General features: G+C 39.4%; 1 protein-coding gene across 4 annotated transcripts in view; it reads right to left on the bottom strand.

The window, feature by feature from the left end:
• Positions 1–24504, bottom strand: part of TERT (telomerase reverse transcriptase) — a 52062-nt gene that overhangs the window by 26943 nt on the left and 615 nt on the right. For all 4 annotated transcript variants that reach the window (XM_069076442.1, XM_069076424.1, XM_069076434.1 and 1 more), the window contains exons 2-8: positions 20529–22482; positions 19631–19826; positions 15729–15915; positions 12082–12264; positions 8933–9094; positions 7351–7446; positions 4495–4580 (exon numbers count right to left, since the gene is read on the bottom strand). In XM_069076442.1, coding sequence (XP_068932543.1) covers positions 4495–4580; positions 7351–7446; positions 8933–9094; positions 12082–12264; positions 15729–15915; positions 19631–19826; positions 20529–22482 — 2864 coding nt within the window. The remainder of the gene's footprint in view (positions 1–4494; positions 4581–7350; positions 7447–8932; positions 9095–12081; positions 12265–15728; positions 15916–19630; positions 19827–20528; positions 22483–24504) is intronic.

Below are 24504 nucleotides of genomic sequence, written 5' to 3' on the forward strand. Positions count from 1 at the left end.
GGAGAGCAATTTGGAACTATGCCCAAAGAGCTATAAAAAAGTGCCTACCCTTTGACCCAACAATAAAACTTCTAGGTCTATGTCCCAAAGAGATCATAAATATGGGAAAAGGACCCACATATACAAAAATATTTATAGCAGCTCTTTTTGTGATGGCCAAGAACTGGAAACTGAGAAGATGCCCATCAAATGGGAATTGGCTGAACAAGTTGTGGTATATGAATGTAAGGGAATACTACTGTGGTATATGAAACGATGAGTGGGCAGATGTCAGAAAAACCGGGAAAGACTCATATGAACTGATGTTGAGTGAAATGAGCAGAACCAGGAGAACACTGTACCCAGTAATAGCCACACTATGTGATGACTAACTTTGATAGACTCAGTTCTTCTCAGCAATACAACGACCTAAGACAATTCCAAAAGACTCATGATGGAAAATGCTATCTACATCCAGAGAAAGAACTTGGGAGTCTGAATACAGATGGTAGCATACTATTTGCTCTCCTTTTCTTTTGCTGTTTTGTTTCTTTCTTGTGGTTCCTCCCATTAGTTCTAATTGTTCTTTACATAATGACTAATGTGAAAATGTTTAATATGAATGTATAAGTACAGCCTATATAAGATTACATGCCATCTGGGGGGGGGAAGAAAATGGAGGGAGGAGAAAATTTAAAACTCAAAATCTTATGGAAGTAAATGTTAAAAATTTAAAATAAATAAATTATGTGAGTGTGTATATGTGTGTACAAACACAAACACACACACACACACACCAAAGAGACAAAGAAAAAAGGAATGACAAGTAGGATGATTTTAGAAAACCTGGAAAGACTTACATGAACTGATGCAAAGTGAAGTGAACAGAAGCAGGAGAATGTCGTACACAGTAACAACAATATTGTTTGATGAAAAAACAGCGGATGATTTAGTTATTCTCAGCAATCCAATCATCTAAGACAATCCCAAAGAACTAACAATGAAGCATACCAGAGAAAGAACTGATATGGTCTGAATACAGACTGAAGCATGCTATTTTCATTTTCTTTTTTTTACTCGACTAATATTTTAAACGACTAATATGGAAATGTTTTATATAATTGCATATGTATAACCTGTATCTGACTGCTTACTGTCTTAGGGAGGCGCAAGGCAATGGAGGGAAGGAGAGACAGAATTTGTAACTCAAAACTTTTTTTTAAAAATGTTTAAAAATTATTTAACATGTAATTGGGGAGAAAATAAAATACTATATATTAAAAAATACTTAAGTCTCCCCCCCCAAAATCATTACTACTACCTGTATGACCTTGGACAAGTCACTTAGTATAATGCCTGGAACATAGCAAATGCCATATGAATGGTAGCTATTTTATTATTATTAAGAAAATGGTTATATTTCAGGTCTAAAAGTGTCATTAAAAGGAGAGACTAATTGTCTAAATATCACACATTGTGTGAGCACACTAACTTGTAAGTGGTTAGTTGTCGAGGTAGAGAGTCTGATTGTAACTAAATTGTAGTGGTCTCTCTCAGGCAACCCAGAAGTCCAGTGTGAGGGAAGACTAGGGTGAGTGAGCCTAACTAGGCCAGAGAGGAAGGGGGAGGTTCCCTACCTAGATGAGAGATGTAAGGTCTCTGGAACTCAAAAGTTTTAAAAACAAATGTTTAAAAATTTGTTTTTTACATGCAACTGGGAAATAAGATATACAGCTACTGGGGTATAAAAACCCATCTTGCCCTACTAGAAAGTTAGGGGGGTGATAGGGGAGGATATAGGAAAGAACAGATTGGGGGAAGGGGTATTCACTATGCTTGCTATTTTGGGGTGGAGGGTTAGGGACAGAAAGGGAGAAAAATATTGTAACTCAAAATCTTGTGGAAATGAATGTTGAAAACTAAAAATAAATTTAAAAAAGAGAGATGTTCCAGGCATGTCAGCGACCTTAACTGTGATTTCTCTTACATTCTGGGGGCTGTGTGAGGATATTTTGCTTATATGCCACAATAATGCCAATCTGACATATTATATCTGTCTCTTCCTGGTCCCTTATATCCAATCAATTACTAGAATGCTTTTAATTCCACCTTCCTGAGTTCTTTCTCATTCATTCCCTCCTCTCTGTTCCTACTTCCAACCACATCATACTTGGCCTTCATTACTACTACCTAAAGCGGTTGCAGTTACCTCCTAATAAGTATTCCCACCTCCAACATCCTCCTGTGCCAATCCAGCCTTCACGCTGTTGAAAGATACTATCTATTTCACACACAAAGATACAGTTATGTCACTTCTCTCCTCAAAAATCTTCAGTGAATCCCTACTGCCTATTGAGCAATCTCCGCAGCCCACAATTCAAAGCCCTCCAGGATCCAGGGCTATGCTACATTTCCAGCCATTATCTCCTTTTCCCTTTCATGTACCACACAGCCCAACAATCTTCTCTACTCCCAAGAACCAACTGGGCTCTCAAACCTCTCTGTCTTTGCTCAAGACTGTCTCTATGCCTGCAGTACTCTCTTTACTGGTTTAATTCTTAACCGTCCTATGAAAGTTTTTTCAAATATCACTTCCTCCATGAAGCCTTCCCTGATTCCTCCCTTTAAAAACAAACTTTCCTCTCAAACTCCATTCAGCAGTGTTTCTCAACTTTATTACGCTTCTATAGGCTACACGCAGAATCACAGAAACTTTTCCTGTATTTTCATTCAAAAAACAGTGGGGATAAAGGTATGGGGATATTAGAGGAGAATCTCTGCCCTTATTGCCTTTCATCCACCCTACTCATTCAGAGAACCACAACGATCATGGCAAGAGTCACTGGAATCTGCTCCAAAGCTTGTATCTAATCTCCTGCCACCAACCTCACACCAGGTGATTCTGTCTCCCCATTAGATTGTAAGCCCGATAAGGGAGGCAGAGATTAAGTCTTATCTAAACTTGATAACTGCATCACAGCAGTTTACACAACAGGAACTTAATCAATGTTTGGTGATTTTGTCTATCATAAATTTGAATTCCTGAAAGGGTCTCCTTGGAGTGAAAAATTCATAAACTGAGAAATTATAAAGGAGATTTTGTCAGTGGAGAAAGTCAATGTGTGTGTGTGTGTGTGAATGAGAGAGAGTGAGAGAGTGAGAGAGAGAGAGAGAGAGAGAGAGAGAGAGAGAGAGAGAGAGAAACATTGCAGGGGAAGGTAGCGGGAGAAAGTACAAATGGTTTATAGTGACTGAAAGTGTTTTTATTTAGAATTTTTTCCTCTTTAAGTTTCTTGTTCCTATCATGAGCACCTTTGGATTAGGGGAAGAAGGATAAGGCAGCTGGTGAAGGCCCAGACCACTGCTCCCTACTTAGCTAAGATGAACCATCCACCTTTTCCCCAAGTCAGCCAGTAAACTAAGTGCTTTTAGTCACTTCTTAAATTTAACCTTTTATTTACTTCAGCAACAGAGACACAGTTGGGCAAAAAGCATTCCTTAATAGAGTTTAAGCAAAAGAAAAAGACTTAAAGCATTATTGCTTTAATTATATCAAGATCACTGTGCAATCAACTGTGAAGTGTACTAATGTTTTCGAAAACTCTGTGACCTCCTCCCAACAGACCGTGGTGGTTGTTTCAAAAGGAAAAAAATTAGGTAGATATAAAAATATACAGAAATATGTATATGTGGACACATACATATGTACAAACAGAGATATATAGATATATAGCTCTATCTAGGTAGATACAGACATAAAAATATATAGGTACATATGTATATGTACACATATATATGGGGACAGTTAGGAGGGTCAGTGGATAGAGTGCTGGGCCTAGAGTCATGAGGACCTGAGTTCAAATCAAATCTCAGTCTCTTACTGGCTGTGTGGTCCTGGGCAAATCATTTAACCTCTGTCTACCTCAGTTTCCTCACCTCTAAAATGAGTATCAAGAGAGCTACCTCCAGGGCAGCTAGGTGGCACAGTGAATACAGCACCAGCCCTGGAGTTAGAAGGACCTGAGTTTGGATCCGGCCTCAGACTCTTAACACAAAACTAGCCGTGTGACCTTGGGCAAGTCATTTAAACCCAATTGCCCTACTGTCCCCTCTCCAAAAAGCAAAAAAAAAAAAAAAAAAAAAAAGAAGAAGAAGAGAGCTACCTCCTAGGATTGTTGTGAGGATCAAAATGAGATAATATTTGAAAAGCACTTAGTCTGGCACCAAACTGAATTAAATAAATATTTGTTCCCTTCCCTTTCTCTCATTTTGCAGAGAAGGCAACTGAGGCTCAGAAGGATGAAGTTGTTTGTGTCAGAGGTAAGGTTTGAACTTTGGTCTTTTGTAGAGAGGCAAAGAGGAAGAAAAGGAGAGAAAACAATCACAAGAGAGATGCAATGCCAACCAAGGTCTCAGGCTGACTGTCTTTGCGGTCTGCATCTTGTCTACCACCCAGCTCACTCGCTAATGGAAATTAGGTCACAGATCTCTCACAAATGTCGAATTGCATCTTACTTGTTCTTGATCTTCAGGATGTTGTTATGAATCAAATGCAAAAAGAAAGCGAAGAGGTTGATACTGGTCTCATTTAAGGAGGAGCTCTGTAAAAAAAAAAAAAATCCAAACATAAATTACCATCACAGACACAGGACAGTTAGAGAATACAAGGGAAAGTCAGACATATGCTATAGTGGGGGTTCTTAACTGGGGCCTGTGATTTTTTTTTTAATATTTTGAAAACTACAACTGTCATTTGTTTCTCACAACACCAGGGAGGACAGTGCAATTATATTTTACTCATATTTTCCCCTCATCTCATAGATGAGGAAAATCAAATTAAGTGACTTTTCCTGGGTGACAAGGAACAGTAGCTGTCTGAGGCATGATTTCAACTTAAGTCCTCTTGACTACAAGTCTAGCACTCTATTCACTATGCTAGGGGTTATTAATTCAGCGTCTGTAAACTTGTATTTTAAAATATTTTGCGAGATCATACAAGCGGGAAAAGGATTTGTATGTACAAAAATATTTATAGCAGTTCTTTTTGTGTTGGCAAAGAGTTGGAAATCAAGGGGATGCCCATCAACTGGGGAACACCTAAACAAATTGTGGTATATGAATGTAATGGAATACTGTTGTGCTATAAGAAATGAGGAGCCGATGGACTTCATAATAACCTGGAGAGATTTAAATAAACTGATGCTGAATGTACAGGAGAACACTGTACATAATTACAGACATATCCTATCTGTGAGGACTAGTTTTGATAGACTGGGTTCATCTCAGCAATAAGAGAACTATAAGAAAACTCCAAAAAACTCATGATCTAAAGGGCTATCCACATCCAGAGAAAGAATTACAGAGTCTGAATGCAGATTGAAGCAAACTACTTGCTCTCCCTCTCCCTCTTTGTTTTGTTTCGTCTTTATTGTTCATTCCATTGGCTATAATCCTTCTTTACAACTTGATTAATGTTTAATGTGAAGGTATTTGCAGATCCTATATCGGATTGCATGCTACCATAGGGGGAGAGAGGGGAGAAGAGGGAAGGGGAGAAAATTTGGAACTCAAAAGTTTGTGGAACTGAATGCTGTAAACCAAAAATAAATATATAAATTTAAAAAAGTATTTTGCTAATTATATTTCAATGTAATTGCTTCACTTATTTTATGCATTTAAAAATATTAATTTGGGAGGGGATGGAGGGAGGGGAAAAAAAGAACAAGTAAAAAAGTACACAAGCTTGATCCTATCATTGGCCTAAAGCATTCCCTAATTCTTTTATAAGATAAAATGTGGACTCTTACATCAACATTCAAGGCTTCCTACAATTTGCCTCTCACTTGCCTTTCTAGCCTTATCTCACACAACTCCTAATCACAAAGAATGCTCATTCAACATTTAATGAATTCAATTGGTATATTCTGGGGTCTAGCCTCACTGGGCTGGTAAACAGTTATTCCCAATTTCATACTACCCCTTCCCCACATATGTGCATACCTATTACTGACACCCTCCCCACATCTGCCTGCTGAAATTCTTCCCTTCCTTCCTCTTCCTTCCTGCAGGTTCAGGAGCCACTTCCTAGCCTCTCTGGGCTTAAGGTTCCCCATCCATAAAATAGGGAGATAGGATTTCAAGATCTCTAAAATGCTTTCCAATTCTAAGGGCCAAGAAGTCTTCCTTGAGCCAGAAGCTGAGCTAGGAGTGATTCCTCCCTTCATAATTTCTCATCTCTCTATTTAATCACTCCTACACATAGCTGTCACAGCTTTTTGCATACATCTTTTAAAATTTATTTTTATTATTATTTAATTTATTTTATTAATATTTAATTAATTTAAATTATTTAAATATTTATTTATTTTATTCTGAACTTAAGAAATGAAACAAGCATTTCCTACTATGTAAATATCTTGTACTCTTATTCAACTGTAAGCTTCCCAAGGCCAAAGACTATGCCCTTTATTGTTTAGTCACCCTCATTTTCATCATCCTAGACTCCTCATTCTCACATACCTTACATATCTAATCACCTGTCAACTCTACTGCCCCCATCTTTCTGCACATGGAACCTCTGTCTCCACTCATACAGTCCCCCGCCCCCTGGTTCTAGCCTTTATCACCTCTCACTTGGATTATTTACAACAGCCACCTAATTGGTCTGCTGATCCAAGGCTCTCCACATCTACAAGTTATCCATAAGTCCTCCCCCACAGCTACCGAAGGGATTCTTCTTAAGCTCCGTCCTAATAATGGACTTCCCTACACAATAAATTTCAGGGGCTCTCCACTCTTCTGTTCAGCACATCAAACCCCTCACAGCTTGGCCCCAACCCACCTCTTTCTAGCCTTTCTAGTCATTACTCCCTTTTCTAAGTGCTACCTTCTTTGTATTCATGAAAAGAGAAGGAAAGGAATAAGTATTTATTAAGCTCCTACACTGTGTGTTAAGTGCTTTACAAATATTATCTCACTTGATCTTCACAAAAACCCTGGGAGGTAGTTACTATTTATATTTCCATTTTATAGCTGAGAAAACAGAAGCAGAAGAGGTTAAGTGATTTTCCCAGGATCATACAGCTAATAAGTGTCTAAAGCTTGATTTGAACTCAGGTCTTCCTAACTCCAGGCCCAGCACTCAATGCACTATGGAGCCACCTGTATGTACATATACACCTACCTATTGCCTCCCCCATTAGAATGCTAATTTCACTGAGTGCAGAGACTGTTTCATTTTTGTCTTTGTACCTCAATGACTAGCCCACAGGAGGCGTTAATAAATACTTGTTAGTTGGCTAATTCATTTCTGTATCTCTGACCCTTAGGTGCTTAATAAATGTTTGCCGAATCAGATTGAATATGCATCACCTGTTCAACCACGATGGCGTTCTGCAGGGAGGTGGTCTCTTGCAAATGCGCCACAAACTGATTCATATAAGGCAAGGCATCCTTGTAAGTGGAAACCTATAATAAACAAAGGTGAAAACTATCTTGGAGAAACTTACTACAAAAAGTATTTGGGTTTCACAGTCTAGACCCAAAGAACACTATATTAAGTATCGAAAGAATAAAAACTCAGATGATAAAAAAAATCTAAATATTTTCTTTAAACTTCAAGGAAGACCCTAGTGCAGAGGTGGGGAACCTGCAGCCCCAAGACCACATGTGGCCCCCTAGGTCCTCAAGTGTGGCCCTTTGACTGAATCTAAATTTCACAGAACAGATCCCATTAATATAAGTATTTGTTCTGTAAAACTTGGACTCAGTCAAAAGACTGCACCCACGGACATAGAAGGCCACATGTGACCTCAAGGCCAGAGGTTTCCCACCCCTGCCCTAGGTCTTTCTCAAGTATCACATACCCTCTGGCATAGCATGAGTTCTAGAAATTCATTGGTGAACCTTAACCCTAGAGTTTCTTCACCTCCACCTTTTGCCAAGAACTAATTTTTTTAAATTAAAAACCACATTAAAAATTTTAACAATACTAAATATAACTAGATCCACTTAAATTTATTCCCTTTTTATTCTCATTCTCTCTCTCTACTTATACTAATTAGTGGATACAATGGTACACTTGCAATCAGGAAGACCTGGGCCTGAAGGTACTTAACTACTTTTGTCACTGTTCACTCCCGTCCAACCCTTCTTGCAAAGACACTGGAGTGGTTTGCTGTTTCCTTCTCCAGCTTATTTTACAGATGAGGGAACTAAGGCAAACAGGGTTAAGTGACTTGTCCAGAGTCACACAGCTAGTAAGTATCTAAGGCCAGATTTGAACTCAGGTTTCCCTGACTCCAGTGATCTATCCACTGAGTCACCTAGCTGCCTATACTAGTTGTATTAACTTGGGGAAGTCTCTCTGAGCCTTAATTTCTTCATCTATAAAATGCAGGTCAACTAAATAATCTCTGGGCTCCTTTCAATCTATGATTTTCTAAACATGAAACAAGGGATTAAGACTGTCAAAGGAGAAAACACCATAGACAGGCCCATAATGAATAAATAGTCTATAATCTCTTCTCTTGTGCAAGTAGAGTACAAAGCTATAGTAATACTATTATTAAGTAGAATAATTATATCTAATATAAGCAAAATATAAATAACTGGCATTAATGAGTATAGTAGTTTGCAAAGTTCATTTAAGTCCCATGATAACTCAGGGAGGTGGGTCCTACAGATATTATCCCCATTTTATAGATGAAGAAACAGAGGTTCAGAGAATGGCAGTGACTTTGCCAAGGTAACACAGAAGTGGGATGGGAACCCAGCTCTTCCCAAGTCTGAACCCACAATTTATCCACTATGCCATGCTACCTCTCTAATCAAGAATGCCTCTACATGCACCAGCTGTAAAGGAAAGTTGTTTTCATATCCTCTGAAAGTAGAGAAGTCTGAGCTGACAAAAGATCAGAATGTTAGCGTGAAGGAAACCAAATGTTTGCCATACGTGTCTTTTAAAGGATTTCTGGATGTTTCCATGGGCATTCTTCTGGACTACAGCATAACGTCTGATACAGTAGACTTTCTTCTCTTCGGGCTTAATGATGCTGGAGATGATTTCGACAAGTTTGTCGTGGGGGATGGTATCGTAAGCACCTGTCACATCAGCCTATGTAAGAAAAAATACCAAAAATGAACACTGCTCAAAAGGCAAAGACCTGAGTATCTATGCAAGACAATGCAAATGTTTTCTTCTAAAGTTCTGGGAAATGTATTTCAATATAACTGGTTTCCTCTGTAATATTATGTATTTTATTTTATTCATTTAAAAACATTATTCTGCAAAGGCATCCACAGGTTTCTCCACACTGTCAAAGAACTCCAGGACACCCACCAAAGGTGAAGAAGCCCTGCTTTATAAGAATGGTATGGAGTGGGGGTAGGGCAGGAAGACTAAAATCGACCTTGAAAATAAAGCATGTTTCAGGACTTTACCATAATCAGTTATGGAAGTCAGTGTGGTCTGATGGAAGGGGCTCTGAATTTGAAGTCAAAAGCCTCTGGGTTTGAATCTTGTCCCCTGCTTGCCATTTCTTATTTGTGACTCCAAGTCAATCACAACTTCTCAGAACCTATTTCCCCGTTTGTACATTCTCCTTTAAGGTTTATAAATTTACTTAATATGACTATTCTTTGGGGTCATGCAAGCCAAGAGGTAAACATTTTAAAATGTTCAATAAACAAATATTTATTAAGCACTTATTATGTGCTAGGCAAATTAAGGACAGGGACTAAATTTATGATTTCACTGGTATAGGGAACTCCTGGGGAAGGAAATGCCCTCTGACAGTGCAGGTCAGCGCCTTCCCTGCAGCTCACAGTCTTAGAGAACTGCTGAAGGCAAAGAAAGGTTAAGTGATTTGCCCATGCAGGACTAAACAGGGCCAGCATGTATCACAGAGGTAGATCTGAACCCAGGTCTCCCCAGTTACCAGGCCAGTTCTCTACTCACTGTGCCAAAATGCCTCTCAAATTAACACAAGCAAAAATCTTTCTAGGACTAAATTGAGCCAACTCCAAATTTATCTGTCTTTATTTCAAATTTTATATTTTTTATTTATGATATTTATACATTATAATTTACAATGTTTATATATTATCACTTGAAATATTTGTTTTCATAAAATACAAATTACATATAATTATATACTTTAGAATATTTGTATATAATAATATCATTTATAATATTTGTATTTTTCTATTTTAAGGGGAAAGCCCAACAAGAGTGGCAGATCTCCACTACTGTACTGAAGCTGGAGATACCAATACAAAATAAAGTAATTCCTGCCCTCAGAGAGTTTATATTCTAATAGGACACAATGCATATAGAAGAACAGTGACTAGGTGGAAAAGCTTTAGTCTAGGGACAGTCGCAGGAATTGTGAGCAGAGACATGGTCCAGCTAAGTTGATACACCCTTTTCAGAAGCAATGGTGGTCTCAAGTACTCCCAAAGTAGGAGCAAGAAAGGACCAAGGAGGGGAGGGTAAAGCGCCCACACTGGCTGGGTCATGGTATCTTTGTGGATAGAAGGAGAGGAGGCAAACTATGATCTGGGGCTGGACAGATCAGTTCATCATAAGGTGAATTTATAATTTAGGATGAACTCCCTATACCAAAAAGCTGCCTCTGCCACTGCAGCTGTTTTTGAAGGTGGGGTTATTATTCCCACATAGTATGCGGCTAAAAGAGGAACAGGACCACACCTATTACATCAGAATTCCAAAAAGCCTATAATTCCAAAAGGATGCTCATTCCTCCCTCTCCCCGAAAGGGGTGTTTTTCTGGAAACAGAGCATGTCCTCCAAACACTTGCTGAATTAAATTCAGAAGATTTTTTCAACTGATCAAGAAAATGTATTTCCTCTTTTTTTCTGTACCTTTCCCTTTGCTTTGGTGCAGTCTTCTACTCACTCCTCTCCTCCTGGGTGCCAGTCTATTCTCAGATCCTGACAATTATTTCTTAAAAATGTTTCCCACATTCATTCCCTTTTCTATCTCTATTGGCATCCATCCTTCAAATCCTACCCATCTCACCCTGAAAGCTGATCTGTTGTAGCCCCTGAAGTACTATGGTCAATATTCAAAGTCACTATATGTTATCTTTCCAGACTTATTCCTTGAGGGCTTAAAAAGGCTTCATTCACACTCCATTATGCATGATATTGGAGAAATCATCATCCACTTCCCAGTTCTCTCCCCTCCCCCCACCCTGCCCCCACTTCCCCCAGGTATCTGGAACCACCCAGATCCCTGACCACCCCTCCCTATCCTATAATCAAACCAATCAATACCTTTTGGATTGACTATGCTGTTACTACATGGTCATGTTATTGCCCCAGCTATGTCTTATTGCTAAAATGCTTCACACAGTGCCAGCTTATCATCAGGTCTCCCATCTATCACTAATGCAGTTCCTGAAATCCTATTTTCATTGTGAATTCTTCTTAGATTAAGAGGAAGCAATAAAAAAATTTAAAAACCACAAAAAAAAAGAGGAAGCAAGAGTGGAATATTCCCCCATTACTCTTTACAAACACAAAAATTTCATCAATGATCACTTATTTACATTACCAATATCACTGTCTTTCACTTGTATAGAATGTTGATCTTAACCATGTGCACACAGATGCAAGTGTATGCAGCTTTGAAGAACTTAGTACACTTTTTTTTTTTGGTGTTTTTGGAGGGGGAGGCCAGGGCAATTAAGTGACTTGCCCAAGGTCACACAGCTAGTAAGTGTTAAGTGTCTGAGGCCACATTTGAACTCAGGTCCTTCTGACTCCAGGGCTGGTGCTCTATTCACTGCACCACCCAGCTGCCTTTCTTAGTGTACTTTTGAGCTTATTAAAGCCTAAAACTGCAACAAGACTTTTGAGACACACTGTATATATTCAAATATTTCTAAGTTCTTACATATGTGTCACGGTGATCCATCTTATACATATATATAAATATACAGATACAAACATATGTATGTATGTATGCATACACACACATATGTGTTGTCTTCCCCAGTAGAACTGAAGGCTGAGGATATTTCAATTCAGTCTTCATGTCCCCAGCTCTCAGCATAATGACCCTTAGGAAGACTAACCTTTACAAAGTAAAATTTGGAAACTTTGTCCTTGGATTGCTTCACTCTGAGCACAAACTGCCGCCATTCTTTATAAATGCCATCAGTCCCAAACAAGGAAGACCCCAAGACATCAGGGCGTAGGGTCCGCTCGTAATTCAGAACACTGAACAGGTTTTTAAGATGGCCATTAAAATATCTTATCTAAAGGGAATAAAATGGAGAATGGGTTAAAAATATTCAAAATGACCTATTGCAAATGGCCCCATGACCCTCTTCCCAATATCTTAGCACATAGCCCAGAGGTGAGGGGAGGGGAAAAAAACAAAATCCTGGTTCTGTTTATTTAAATGAAAATTCTATTAAACTTTTAAAGAAAAATTAATAGCTATGTCATAAAAATTATTCTCAAAAATGGAGAAAGCACTCTGTCAAACACCTTTTACAAGAGAAATATGTGGTTCTAATACCCAAACCAGGAAAAAATAAAGAAAAAGTACTATATACCACTATCATTAATGAATATTAATTTTTAAAAATTTAAATAAAATCCTAAAAAAATGTCTTTCCTCTAAATTAGTTTTTATGATTATGATGGATTTATACCAAGAATACAAATTTCAACATTAGGAAAACAATCAACATTGTTAATCAAATAAAAAACAAAACCATCTAAAACTATATTAACAGATTCAGAAAAGCCTTCGACAAAGTACAACATTAATTTATGCTACAAACAAAACAACCTTACAAAGTATAAGCACAGAGAAATCTACCTAAAACCAAAAGTAAGCATAACAAACATGACAATAATAATAGCATTTATATAGAGCTTTAAAGTTTACAAAGTGCTTTTACAAATATTACCTAATTTTATCCTCATAACAATGCAACAGATATAGTAGAAGCTTTTCCAAACAAATACAGGAATAAAGCAAAGATACTCCTCTCCAATATTATTTGATATAATTCTAGAAATGTTAACAATACCAATAAGAAGATTAAATTAAAAGCATAAAAATGGGCAAAGAGGAGACAAAACAATATTTATTTGATGATGACATTATGATTTACTTAGAACATCCTGAGGAATCAGCAAGAAACTGAGAATATAAACAGGTTCAGAAAAGTTGCAGGTTAAATCCACAAAAAAATCAACTGCATTTCTATAAAACAACAAAATCCAAGAGGCAATAATAGAAAAAGAAGTTAAAATTAAATAATGACAAAATGTACAAAATACCTAGGAATGAATCTACCAAAGAATACCTAATACTTACATAGACTCAATTACAAAATGTAGAGGACCATGGCCAGTGGGGCTCTGACCCTGATGGCTGAATAAGCCCCCTCAGCATAAGACCCTGCTAAAGAAGCCTAGATTGGTTCACCATCCCCCAGGCATGGGCTTCACATCCTTGTGGTATGCACTCCTGGCCTGGGAACAAGGACACTTGCAGTGTTCTCAGGGGAAACTAGCATAATGTTGCAATGTAGTATTAACTAGAAACCTTGGGATAACTCCATTCTGTTCTAGGGAGATTTAGGGAGGTTTGAAACATCCTGCCCTGATAACAAGAATGGAGTACACGGCCGTCATGTATGAGGCGAACGGGAACTAGGGCAACAGTGTAATCCCAGAGGTAGTGGCTTATGATGACTATGCAGTTTCACACTATATATACTGGATTCTTAGCTGAATAAAGTTGACTCAGTTTTCCACCATACTGGAGCCCCGTCTCGTTTATGATTGTCAACCTCTGGTTAAGTAATCTTTTATCTATCTTTTCACCTAACTTTTCCTTCTCAGCTCTGCTGCTGGCCGGCAGGACTCCTTTCTACCACTATCTCAGACACTGCCACAGAAGGGCAGGGGTCCCTTGGGTGGGCTTGGCTCCCCACAACAAAACACTCCATGAAGAAATAAAGAACAACTTAAATAGCTGGAGGAATATTCAGTGCTCATGGCAGGGCCATGCCAATATAATAAAAATGACAACATTCTTAAAGTTATTTATAGATTTAATTCTATACCAATCAAACTACAAAAGGACTAATTTACAGAAAGAGAGAAGAACTTCTGATAAAAAAAGAAAGCGGTTGGGCAGTAACTTAGACCACTAAGTTAAACCTTATTGTACAAAAAATTAAAAATTAGTATGTTACTTAGATATTAAAGATCTAATCATAAAAATTAAAAGCTAAGCAGGCCATATACCTTTCACATTCACAGAGATGAATTCTTAACCAAATATAAGATAGAACCAACGAAAGATAAAATAGATCATTCTGATTACATGAAATTGGAGTTTGTGCACAAACAAAAACAAATCTAGGATAAGTAGTTCAGAAAAAAATTCAGTGATTTGGAAAAAAAATCTTTATATAAAATATTACTTGTAGGGCTTTGACATTAAAGATATGTACATAAATAACAGAAATATGTAAGATTAAAGTCATTTCCCAGAGGGAAGCAGTCAAATGATACAAACAGTTCTCAAGAGAATTGCAAACTATTAATAAATACAGGAAAGAATGCACCAAATCACTAATAAGAGAAATGTAAGTCAAAATGACCATGCCCCATAAATTGGAAAAATGACAAAAGACACTAATGTTAGAAGGGCCACAGAAGGGCAGGCACGTTAATGTGATGTTCAAAGAGCTATGAATTACTAAAATCATTGTGGACAGTGATATCTGATTATGGAAACAAAAGAACTAAAATGGCCATATGCTTTCACCCAGAGATTCTGTGAAAGGCATCCCAAGGTCAAATACAAAAAGAAAAGTTCAATACGCACCAAAATATTTACAGTAGCACTTTTCATAGTAGTGGAGAACTGAAAACAAAGTGGGTGCCCTATTTTTAAGAAAGTATTAAACAATTATGGCCCATGAATGAAATGGAATATGCTGTGTTTTAACAAACATGATGAATGCAGAACAACATGGAAACTCTTACATGAACAGACTCAAAAGGAAGGTAAGTAGAGCCAGCAAAAACATACACGATTGCTATTGTTATTCTTCAGTTCTGTCTGCCACTTCATGACCCCATTTGAGGTTTTCCTGGCAAAGACACTGGAGTGGTTTGCCATTTCCCTCTCCAGCTCATTTTACAGATGAGGAAACTGAGGCAAAGAGGGTTAAGTGACTTGCCCAGGGTCACACAGCTAGTCTGAGACCAGATTTGAACTCAGGAAAGTGAATCTTCCTGATTCTAAGCCCAGTGCTCTATTGACTTGAGTCACCTAGCTGCCTTACACAATGATTCCAATAATGTAAAAAGAAAAGATACCCACCACAAATAATCATAACCAAATGATGGGAAATTATTAAGAACAAAGATTGGCCCCAAAGAAGGACTATGAGAAGACACTTTCCCCACTTCTTGGCAGAGGTTGGAGTCCATGGTTATGGAATATTGCATATATTGTCATTTTTTCCTTATGTGTTGATTGGCCTTAATTATTTTTTAAATTTTCCCTCCCTGTCCCACCAGCCCCTTTAAAAAAATATATTTATTGGAAAGAATGATTTTCTGGGAGCTGAGAGGGATACAGAGGGAAAGCTAAGCAATGTAAAAACAAAGTATGCATATATTTTTTTTAAAAAAATAAAATATGTGCAGGATCCGCACACATATGAATATGAACTATAATTACCTTATCTTTGGCTCTCTTACTGGATACTTTGGCTCCAACAATGCTGTCTATATTCACAATGGGCCGAAGCCCATTAGGTTTGGGGATGAACCGGAGTCTGGAGGCCAGGCAGATAAATCTCGCTTTCAAATTTTGCTTAATCTCCTCTTCTGACAATTCTCTAAGCTGCACTTTATCAAAGTGTTTTCTAAAACACAAATAACTATTAAGTTAAGAATAGTAATAATGATGACGATAATAGTTAAGTAATTTACAAATATTATCACATTTGATCCTCACAACAACCCTGGGAGGTTAGCTGCTAATATTATCTCCATTTTGCAGTTGAACAAACCATGGCAAAGCAAAACTATGGAAAAGCAAAACTGTTTAACAAAAGGTTAAATGACTCACCCAAGGTCCCACCACCAGTTATACTAACTGAATTGTAATTATATCCCTTGGCATTCCATTAGCAGCCCATGGAATAATGAATATTATTTATTTATTAGTAATTATTTATTCCATTTGCAGTCTATCAAATAATAAATATTAAGCTGCTAGACAAATAAATATATAGATAACATTTCAATTAAAAGTAAATTAAATCATCTCTATAACAGCTAGCATTTACATAGCATTTTAAGGTTTGTAAAGTACTTCACATGTCATTTCATTTGATCCTCACAATAACCCTGGAAGATAGGTGCTATTAGTACTATTATTATTATTATCCCCATTTTACAGATGAGGAAAGTGAAACAGATGAAGTGACTTGCCCAGTGTCACAGAGTTAAAAGTTTCTGGGGCAATATTTGAACTCAGGTCATCTTCACTCACAAGTCCTAAATCCCAAGTCTCTCCCTTAAGCCAGATCAAATCTATGCTTAGACATCACAGCAATGCAGCCTGGTATGGAGCTTATCAGCCCAAATGTAATGGGAATGCAAATGTGCTAAAGTGCACCTGAAGCCTGGGGTGGGAGGCTTGTTTTTCAGTAGATACTTCTTGATTGGCCAGTGAGTCAATAAGGTTGTTACATTCTCTGAGCCAGGAGAAGGCTATATAAGCCCTGATGTGTAGCTTTGTTTTGGGACTCACTTTTAGAAGTGTTCTGTGATTTGATCTGAATTCTGGGAAGCTGTTGTTGAGAGTCACCCGGCTTTGAAAAACCCAGATGTGGAAACCCAGATGTTGACTGGGTATGGATGTAATGGTTGGACAGTTTGGAAAGCTGTCTACTTGATCTGTTAATGTCTTGATAATTCTGTCTGTATATTTTGAAGTTTGGGGTGCTGACCTTTTTCCCCTGAACAAGGTAAACCATATATGTCTGACTGATTAAAGTAAGCTTGTTAACCCATTTTGAGTTGCTTTCCTTTAACAAAGCAGATCCAAGAACCTGTGGTAGCAGCAAACCCTGAGGACATGCTTGGGGTGCTTGCCGCTCGCTACACCAAGTTTATGGACTCTGTTTAGCAAATGGAATAAATGAATTCAGTGTAGCTGAGAAAATGGTACAATGTTGAACTGACAGAGAAATGCCCTCAGTGCCTCTTTTCATATACAAAGAAATGAGGTGTGTCTGTTACCTATAATGACATGTTCCTTGAGGGCAATTTTTTCCCTCGGTGGGTATAATAAGTCTAAGGGCTTAACTATTCACAATTCTGCAGCTATGGCCCCTTATGACCAGCTGCACACTTCTTTAGCATGCCTGGCAGACGCACACAGCGGCCCAAGAACAAATTCTCTCCTTATAAGACTAGCCGGTCCTTTCCAGCAGTGACCTTGGCCTCATTAGTATCTGGTTCTAAACAACTGTGCTAATAACAACTTTGGAAGACTTAAGTACTCTGATCAACACAACAGCCAATCATGATTTCCAGAGGATCAATGATGAAACACCACACCCGCCTCCTGAAAAAGAGGTGACAGATTCAGATTAAAGATTAAGGCATGTATTTTGGGGACACAGCCAATGTACCTACTGGTTTTGTTTGACTACGCTATTTTCTTTTTTTTAAGGGTTTTGCTCCTTCTTTTTCAGTGAGGATTAGGAGGAAGGTAAAAGGAAGAGAATTTTGCTAATTAAAAAAATTAACTTAAATTTAAAAAAAACCTACTACTGGCAGACTTCTTTTAGAACTGCCCCTTGGGCACTAAAGCCATGGATTGGAGGAAGTTCTGTCTTTTATCATCATGAGGGATGGTTAAAAAAATGTAAGGAGCCCTAATTGTTATAACTGGCCAAGGTGCCTGGGCACCAAGGTGGAGGCATAGTCCAGACCAGAGTTCTCTGGGCACCCAGGACAAATTGTCAAGGGAGAAAAATCTGATTCCAAGCCATTACAGAAAAGGAAGAAATAACAATTTTAATTAGATAATACAGTACCCTCCCACCTCCTGTACTGCATCACAGCAGTGATTCTCATACTTCTCAGATCTCAGAAAGCTCCAAAAGGAACAAAGTCCCTGAAGAACACCTACTTTATTTATTTCTACCTGCCCCTCTGAAAGAAACTCTCCCAAATTAACATGATGAAGCTATACTTTAGGCTGAGACATCAACAATGTGGTTTCCAGTTTTTATTAAATATATATATTTTGCTTTTTGGAGGGGATAAGGGAGGGCAATTGGGGTTAAGTGACTTGCCCAAGGTCACATGGCTAGTTTTGTGTTAAGTGTCTGAGGCTGCATTTGAACTCAGGTCCTCCTGACTCCAGGGCTGGTGCTCTATTCACTGTGCCACCTAGCCACCCCGAGTTTTTATTAAATAAAAAGAGGAAATTACTAAATTCACCAGAAACAAAGCTTCTAGACTTTGTCCAATTACAAATATTGATACTTCTTCAGGAGGGAGCTCTTATGGGCCACTGATGGTCTGTGGCCCATACCTGGAGAAGCACTGATACTGAGTAGTAAGTGTAAAAAGAGAAGAAATAGCTGAACCAAAGCAGGTCCTTCTTTATATGAATCTCTTAACTTGGAATAATGCCCAATCAAAGTTGGAATTGATTTGATTAATAATTGGAATCATGACAATCCAACTATTCAAGAAAATATCCAACACAGTTTGGAAAACTAGCCAATTCTTTAGAAGATCCAATCTCCAAATCTGCTTGTTCTGTCTTCTGCTGTACTGAAATTTTACTGTATTAAGCACTTCTTGAAATAAGTGGGCCAGTGGGTGGAACTTGAATAGTTCCTTTTAAAGGAGGGTATTACTCTAATGGTAATATCTGTGGACTGGTCCACACTAACAAGGAGCCCCTTCAACGCAATTCAACAAAAGACAGTTATTGATGTTCACCTATATGTGCAAACATAAAGAATGTCACAGTCCCTGTCCTATGTTCTATTAGAGGAGAGAGGGAGAGAAGATGTAGGGGCATACAGTTAAATATAGTGCTAGACAAAGTATCTGGTCCATCCTCAAACCAGCTCTTTACTCTTTTTGTGAATGAATGCCTCTTTTCTGCCCATCTGTTGAAATCTGACTTTCCTCTTCAGTCTCTGTCTTTTTGTTAAGTGAGATGTCTCTTTGCTGCTCTACTTAGTAGGGCTGGCACCCTGTTCTACCCCACAGAAATCCTTAGGTCTACCCCAAAAATGTTTATCCACCAGATCCCTGGCACCACTCCTGCTCTGAAGGCTGGAGAGATGGCTTTTCTTCTAGTGGGACACAGAAGTAACTATTTTTAGAGCAGACAGGATAAAACAGGTAAGAGTTATGTTCCCTGGACCAGAGAGAGCATTCAATTTCCTAACTCTAAATTTGAGACTGCTTCACACAACCTGGACAAAGTGCAGGACCAGCACTCCCCAGAGGGCGTTGGAATACTAGAGAATCAAACCCTCTTCCTTTTGGTGTCTGCATCATCCCCCTCTCCGGCTTCGGTTGTGCTCTAGAGAGAAATACCTGATGCCAACATTATGCAGCTTGCTCCAAACACACTTCCGGTAGAAGAAGAGCCTATTTTTCTGGAACATGGTCTCAGTGATGTAAAAAAAGGACCTCAGCAACTCAACCACATATGTGTCCATCAACCAGTATACAAATTTGGCCAAGATCTCTTCACGCAAACGGTGTTCTGAGGCTGGAACAAAGTGATTCCCTGAAATGAGTCAAAATGTCAGAAAACTAAATTATGTCCAAAGAGTCCAGGAGCTTCAATACTGATGAGCAACATTCCTCATCACCTTACCTCTCCCACCCCCACTCGGGTCATAGGAACAAAACAGAAATTAGAGGGACCCTGGAATCTCCCAGCAGAATTTCAGCTCCCTGAGGGCAAGGACTGTTTAATGTCTATTTACATCCCCAGTGCCTAGCATCATTATCATTATCCTGACACTTAACATTTATAAAGCACTAAAGGGTTTAATTTATAAACACCTTAAATATATGATCCCATTTTGATCCTCAAACAATTATGTCAGCCAAGTGTTATTCCTTTTTTTTTTCCTTTTTGGAGGGCAATTGGGGTTAAGTGACTTGCCTAAGGTCACACTGCTAGTTTTTATGTTAAGGGTCTGAGGCCAAATTTGAACTCAGGTCCTCCTGACTCCAGAGCCGGGGCTCTATTCACTGCGCCACCTAGCTGCCCCCACCAAGTGTTATTCTTATTCCCATTTTACAGATAGGGAAACTGAGATGGAAGAGAAGTGAAGTGACTTCCTCCATCACAGAACTAGGTTAAGTATCTGAGGGTTGGATTTGAACTCAGGTCTTCCTCACTCTAGTCTAGGTCCAGCTCTCTATCTATTCACCACCTAGCTGCATCACTAATCAGCTGCTATTAAGTAAGACTTAGTACCTTTGACAAGGGCAAGCCAAGTACAGTCCTTCACTCGCATCTTCCACATCAGCTCCCGAAGAGAAAACTTGTCATGTTTTCCCAGAGTGAGGAATTTCTTCACATTCTTAAAGAAGCGGCATTTGTTGTGAGTTGATCCCCAGAGTTCAGCAGGCACCAGACGGTGAAGACACTCCCTCAGAAACACATACACCTGCCAAGGGCTGCTGTGCTGCCTGAGAAGCTGTAGGATGTCACCACCACCCCTTCCTGGGAACACACTCTTCCCAACTGCTTGTGACACTGGCTGGGTTTTTTTAGAAATCTCACTGGAAAGGGCTGATTCTTTATCAGGCATCTGCTCTGTAAGTGAGCAACTAGGCTTCTCCATGTTGTCACTGCCACCACAGTTCAGGGGGACTTCAGACATCTGTTCCATCTGCTGGCCTTGGTCTTGGACCTGATGCTGCATTTCCTCAGCCTCCGTTAAATGGCTGGTAGCAAAGGACTGTGGCTTTTTCAGTTGGTTGGAAAGATCTGCCTTGGCTGCTGAAACCCTCAGGGGACAGTTCTTTTTTAGAAGCATGAAATAAGGGCACTTTCGGTGATTCTTTATCAATTCCTTAAACAGGTGCCGCATCTGCCAATAACGTTTGGGGAGACGCCTCTTTTTCCAGGGGGTCCTTTGCTGCTGTGGGTCACCTTTAGGTTTAAAGAGAGGACTGATTAAGAAAATGGTTTCAACCAGCCTTCGACCCCCAGAGAGAGAATCGTGTAAACGGTTCAGCAGAAATGACACAGGCAAACATTCTCTGAAGTTGCGGGAAGAATATAAGAACCGTTTCCTGTTAATGTATACAATGGAGCCAGAGGCACTTCTCAATCTCTTTGGTACCGGTAGTTCATTCCCAGGGCACAGTGGATGTGAGAAAAAGGCATCAGTTTGTTCGGTCCCTCCATGCAAACCTTCTTCTGAAGATCTGGCTTCTGTTTTACCTTCAGGAGTCGATTTGGTAATCGAAGAATCATAACATGCTAAGTCCTCACCACTACATTCTAAAAGGGAGAGGCTGCCCTTGGTCTCCATGAAACATTCCTCTGTACCACCATCTTCTTCAAGGGAAGATTTTGCACTGGAGAAATGCTTTGAAGAGCAGATTTCCACTGATCTTTGGGTTATGCTCTCAGCACTGTCTGAATTAGATTCATTCTCATTTAGTTCAAGACCCTGTTCTGAGCCCAGCTCTTTTCTCTTTTCATGAAGGTACTCCTCTTTCTTTGGCCGCTTTGTTGAAATCTCACTTTCCTCTTTATTCTCCCTTTGCCTTTTTGATAACAGAGCCATCATGGAATGTGCCAAATGGGTTTTGGCTTGTTCTTCTATTTGGTCAGCCTTAGATAGCTGCTCAGTCCCACAGGAATCTTCAGTTCTGTCTTGAAGAGGTTCTTCTACCAAATCCTGTGCACTATTCTGGTTTTGACCTGAAACTTTTAAGGTCTTGTCTTTGGATCTAAGCATCTCTTTCCTCAAATCCAGTTTGACTGGGGATTTTTTGTGGAAGGAAATTTTCTTTCTGACATTGTTAAGTGAGACATTTGGTTTCTGCTTTGGATATTTTCTCCGCAAGAACCCAGATGGAGAGACAGAATCTTTTAAATAGAGTTCATAGATAGGTAGCCCAGAGACCTGGTAACAGCAGCTTGGGGGTACCATCATGAAAAGTGAACAGTGCTCTAACATATACATCATCACATCATCTCCTATTCTGCTTAGAAGCATCTCCCACAAGGCACTGACACTAATTGTTTCCGTTATTGTGTTAGGGTGATAGTTGCAGACATTTGTTGTGAACATAACTGGTAATGACATTTTGTTTTCCTCTAACAGGGTGTATCCAAAAGCCAGAATATTCTTTTTTTTCTTTTCACAAATCCTCTGGACAATTCTAGCAACTACCTCCTTCTGGGAAGACAGCTAAAGGAAGAAAAAATTCAAAATTGTTGACAGCAGTTTTCTCCAACTTTCTAATTATTCATAAAGTGCTCCTGGGGCCAAAATTCATCTCAAAGTTACTCAAAGCAGAGAGCCAATTCAAAAATATGTTCAACAACATTAAAATTTCTCCTATATGTAGGGCAGCAGGCTAGAAGAAGCTGGAACCATGTCCTCTTAGAGGGAGGTTAAAGAAAAATAAAAGTCAGTCAACAACCATTTTAAAGGCACCAACTACATACCAAGGCTGGGGATAGAAAGAATGGCAAAATACAAAGCCTGCTTTCAAGGGTCTCCTTTCCCTCACATTCTATAGGGAGTAAGACAACCTATACATTTAGTATATAGAATAAATAGAAAGGAATTAAAAGGAATTTGGAAGGGAGTTCACTGATTAGCAGCCAGGAGATTCTGGAAAGATTTCCTGGACAAGGTGCTGCTTGAAGCACATCTTAAGGAAATAAGGAATGCTGTGAGACAAAGGTGAGGAAGGAGTGCATTCCAGGCAGGGAAGATAATGGCCAATGAAAAGTATCAGAGGAGGAAAATGGTGTGCCAGTATGAACAACAGAGAAAAGGCTAGTTAAGCTTCATCATGAAGTGGGGGAAGTGGAATAATGCATAATGAGGCTGGGACCAGGTTGTGAAAGACCTTAAAAGCTCAACAAAAGAATTTCATGTTGTCCAATGGGCAGTGGAAGTACTAGGGAGCCCCTAGAGTTTATTGAGTAGGGCAATGCCAAGGTCAGATCTGAGCTTTTGGAAAATCACTTGGATGGTTGTGTGGTAAAGGATGCAAATGGTGAGAAACATAAGGTAAGGAGATAAATTGGAAGGTTACTACTGTGGTCCAGGGGAGAGGTGATGTCTTTGTAAATAGAGATGGAGGAAAGGTGGGATCTAGCAACTGAATGGATATGCAGTGTGATGGAGAGTACTGCTGAGGTTACAAACCTGATCCACTCAAGAACAGCAGTACCCTCAATAGAAACAGGAGTGGGTTCTGGGAAAAAGATAATGAGTTCTGGTTTGGACATGAGCTTGAGACATCTCTCCAACAGCCAGTTTGAAACGTCCAATAGGCAAGGGGGGACAGAACTCAACAGAAACGCTGGGGCTTGAATATTTCACTTTGGGAGATGATGCAGGTCACCAAATGAGAGAATGATGGAGAAGAGGACCCAGGACAGGGCTCTGGAACACACCCACACAAGAGGCATGCTCAGGATGAAGAACCAGCAAAGCATCCTGAGAAGGAATGGTCCACAGGTTGAGGAAAACTAGGAGAGAGTGTTTTTTGCAAAAATTTGGGAAAGGAAGGTTGTCAACAGTGGCCAAAAAAGATGAGTTAGAAAAAGCCGCAGATTTGGCCATTAAGACACCACTGGTAACTTTGGGGGAAAGCAATTTTCGGTCAGTCATGGAGTCCAAGGCCATACTGCAAAGGGTCGAGAACAGAAGAAGAAAGGGATGTGGGAGAATTTTTCCAAGAGTCTAGCTGAGAAAAGAAAAGGAGATATATGGCAATTAATTGCTTGAGGAGACGATAAGGTTCACAGAAAGTTCTTTAAGAATTGGGGAGCCTTGGGCACGTTTGAAAGCAACAGGGAGAGAATCAATAAATAGGGAGAGACTGATGATTAAGGAATGGGGGGAGGGCGGGTTGCAATCTGCTGGAAAAGAGCCCAGGTAGAGGTAGAAAGGCTGGCCTTGGCAAGAAGGGTCCATCTCATCAGAGAGGTGGACGTGGTCAAGTAAGAGGCGACTTCGCCAGGTGAAGAGGTGGTGGAGGTGTGCGGAACTTAAGGACAGCCTGGAGGGGCTTCGGTGGGGAGTGGGCAAGGAGACCACTTAGGGAGGTATAAAAGGCAGAGAGAGAGAGAGGAACAAAAGTTATTAAATGACTTGCCCAGGACTTTGCGGGCTCGAGGAGCGAGTGCCGCCGGCAAAATCAAGGTATAATCCCCACACTCTCTCCGGCGGGCGGGGAGAAAAGAGCAGCCC

The sequence above is a fragment of the Petaurus breviceps genome, unplaced genomic scaffold (assembly GCF_028583685.1).
Source record: "Petaurus breviceps papuanus isolate PSGF00001 unplaced genomic scaffold, PetGlider_PUasm1.0 151, whole genome shotgun sequence".
In the NCBI taxonomy this organism is placed as follows: domain Eukaryota; kingdom Metazoa; phylum Chordata; class Mammalia; order Diprotodontia; family Petauridae; genus Petaurus; species Petaurus breviceps.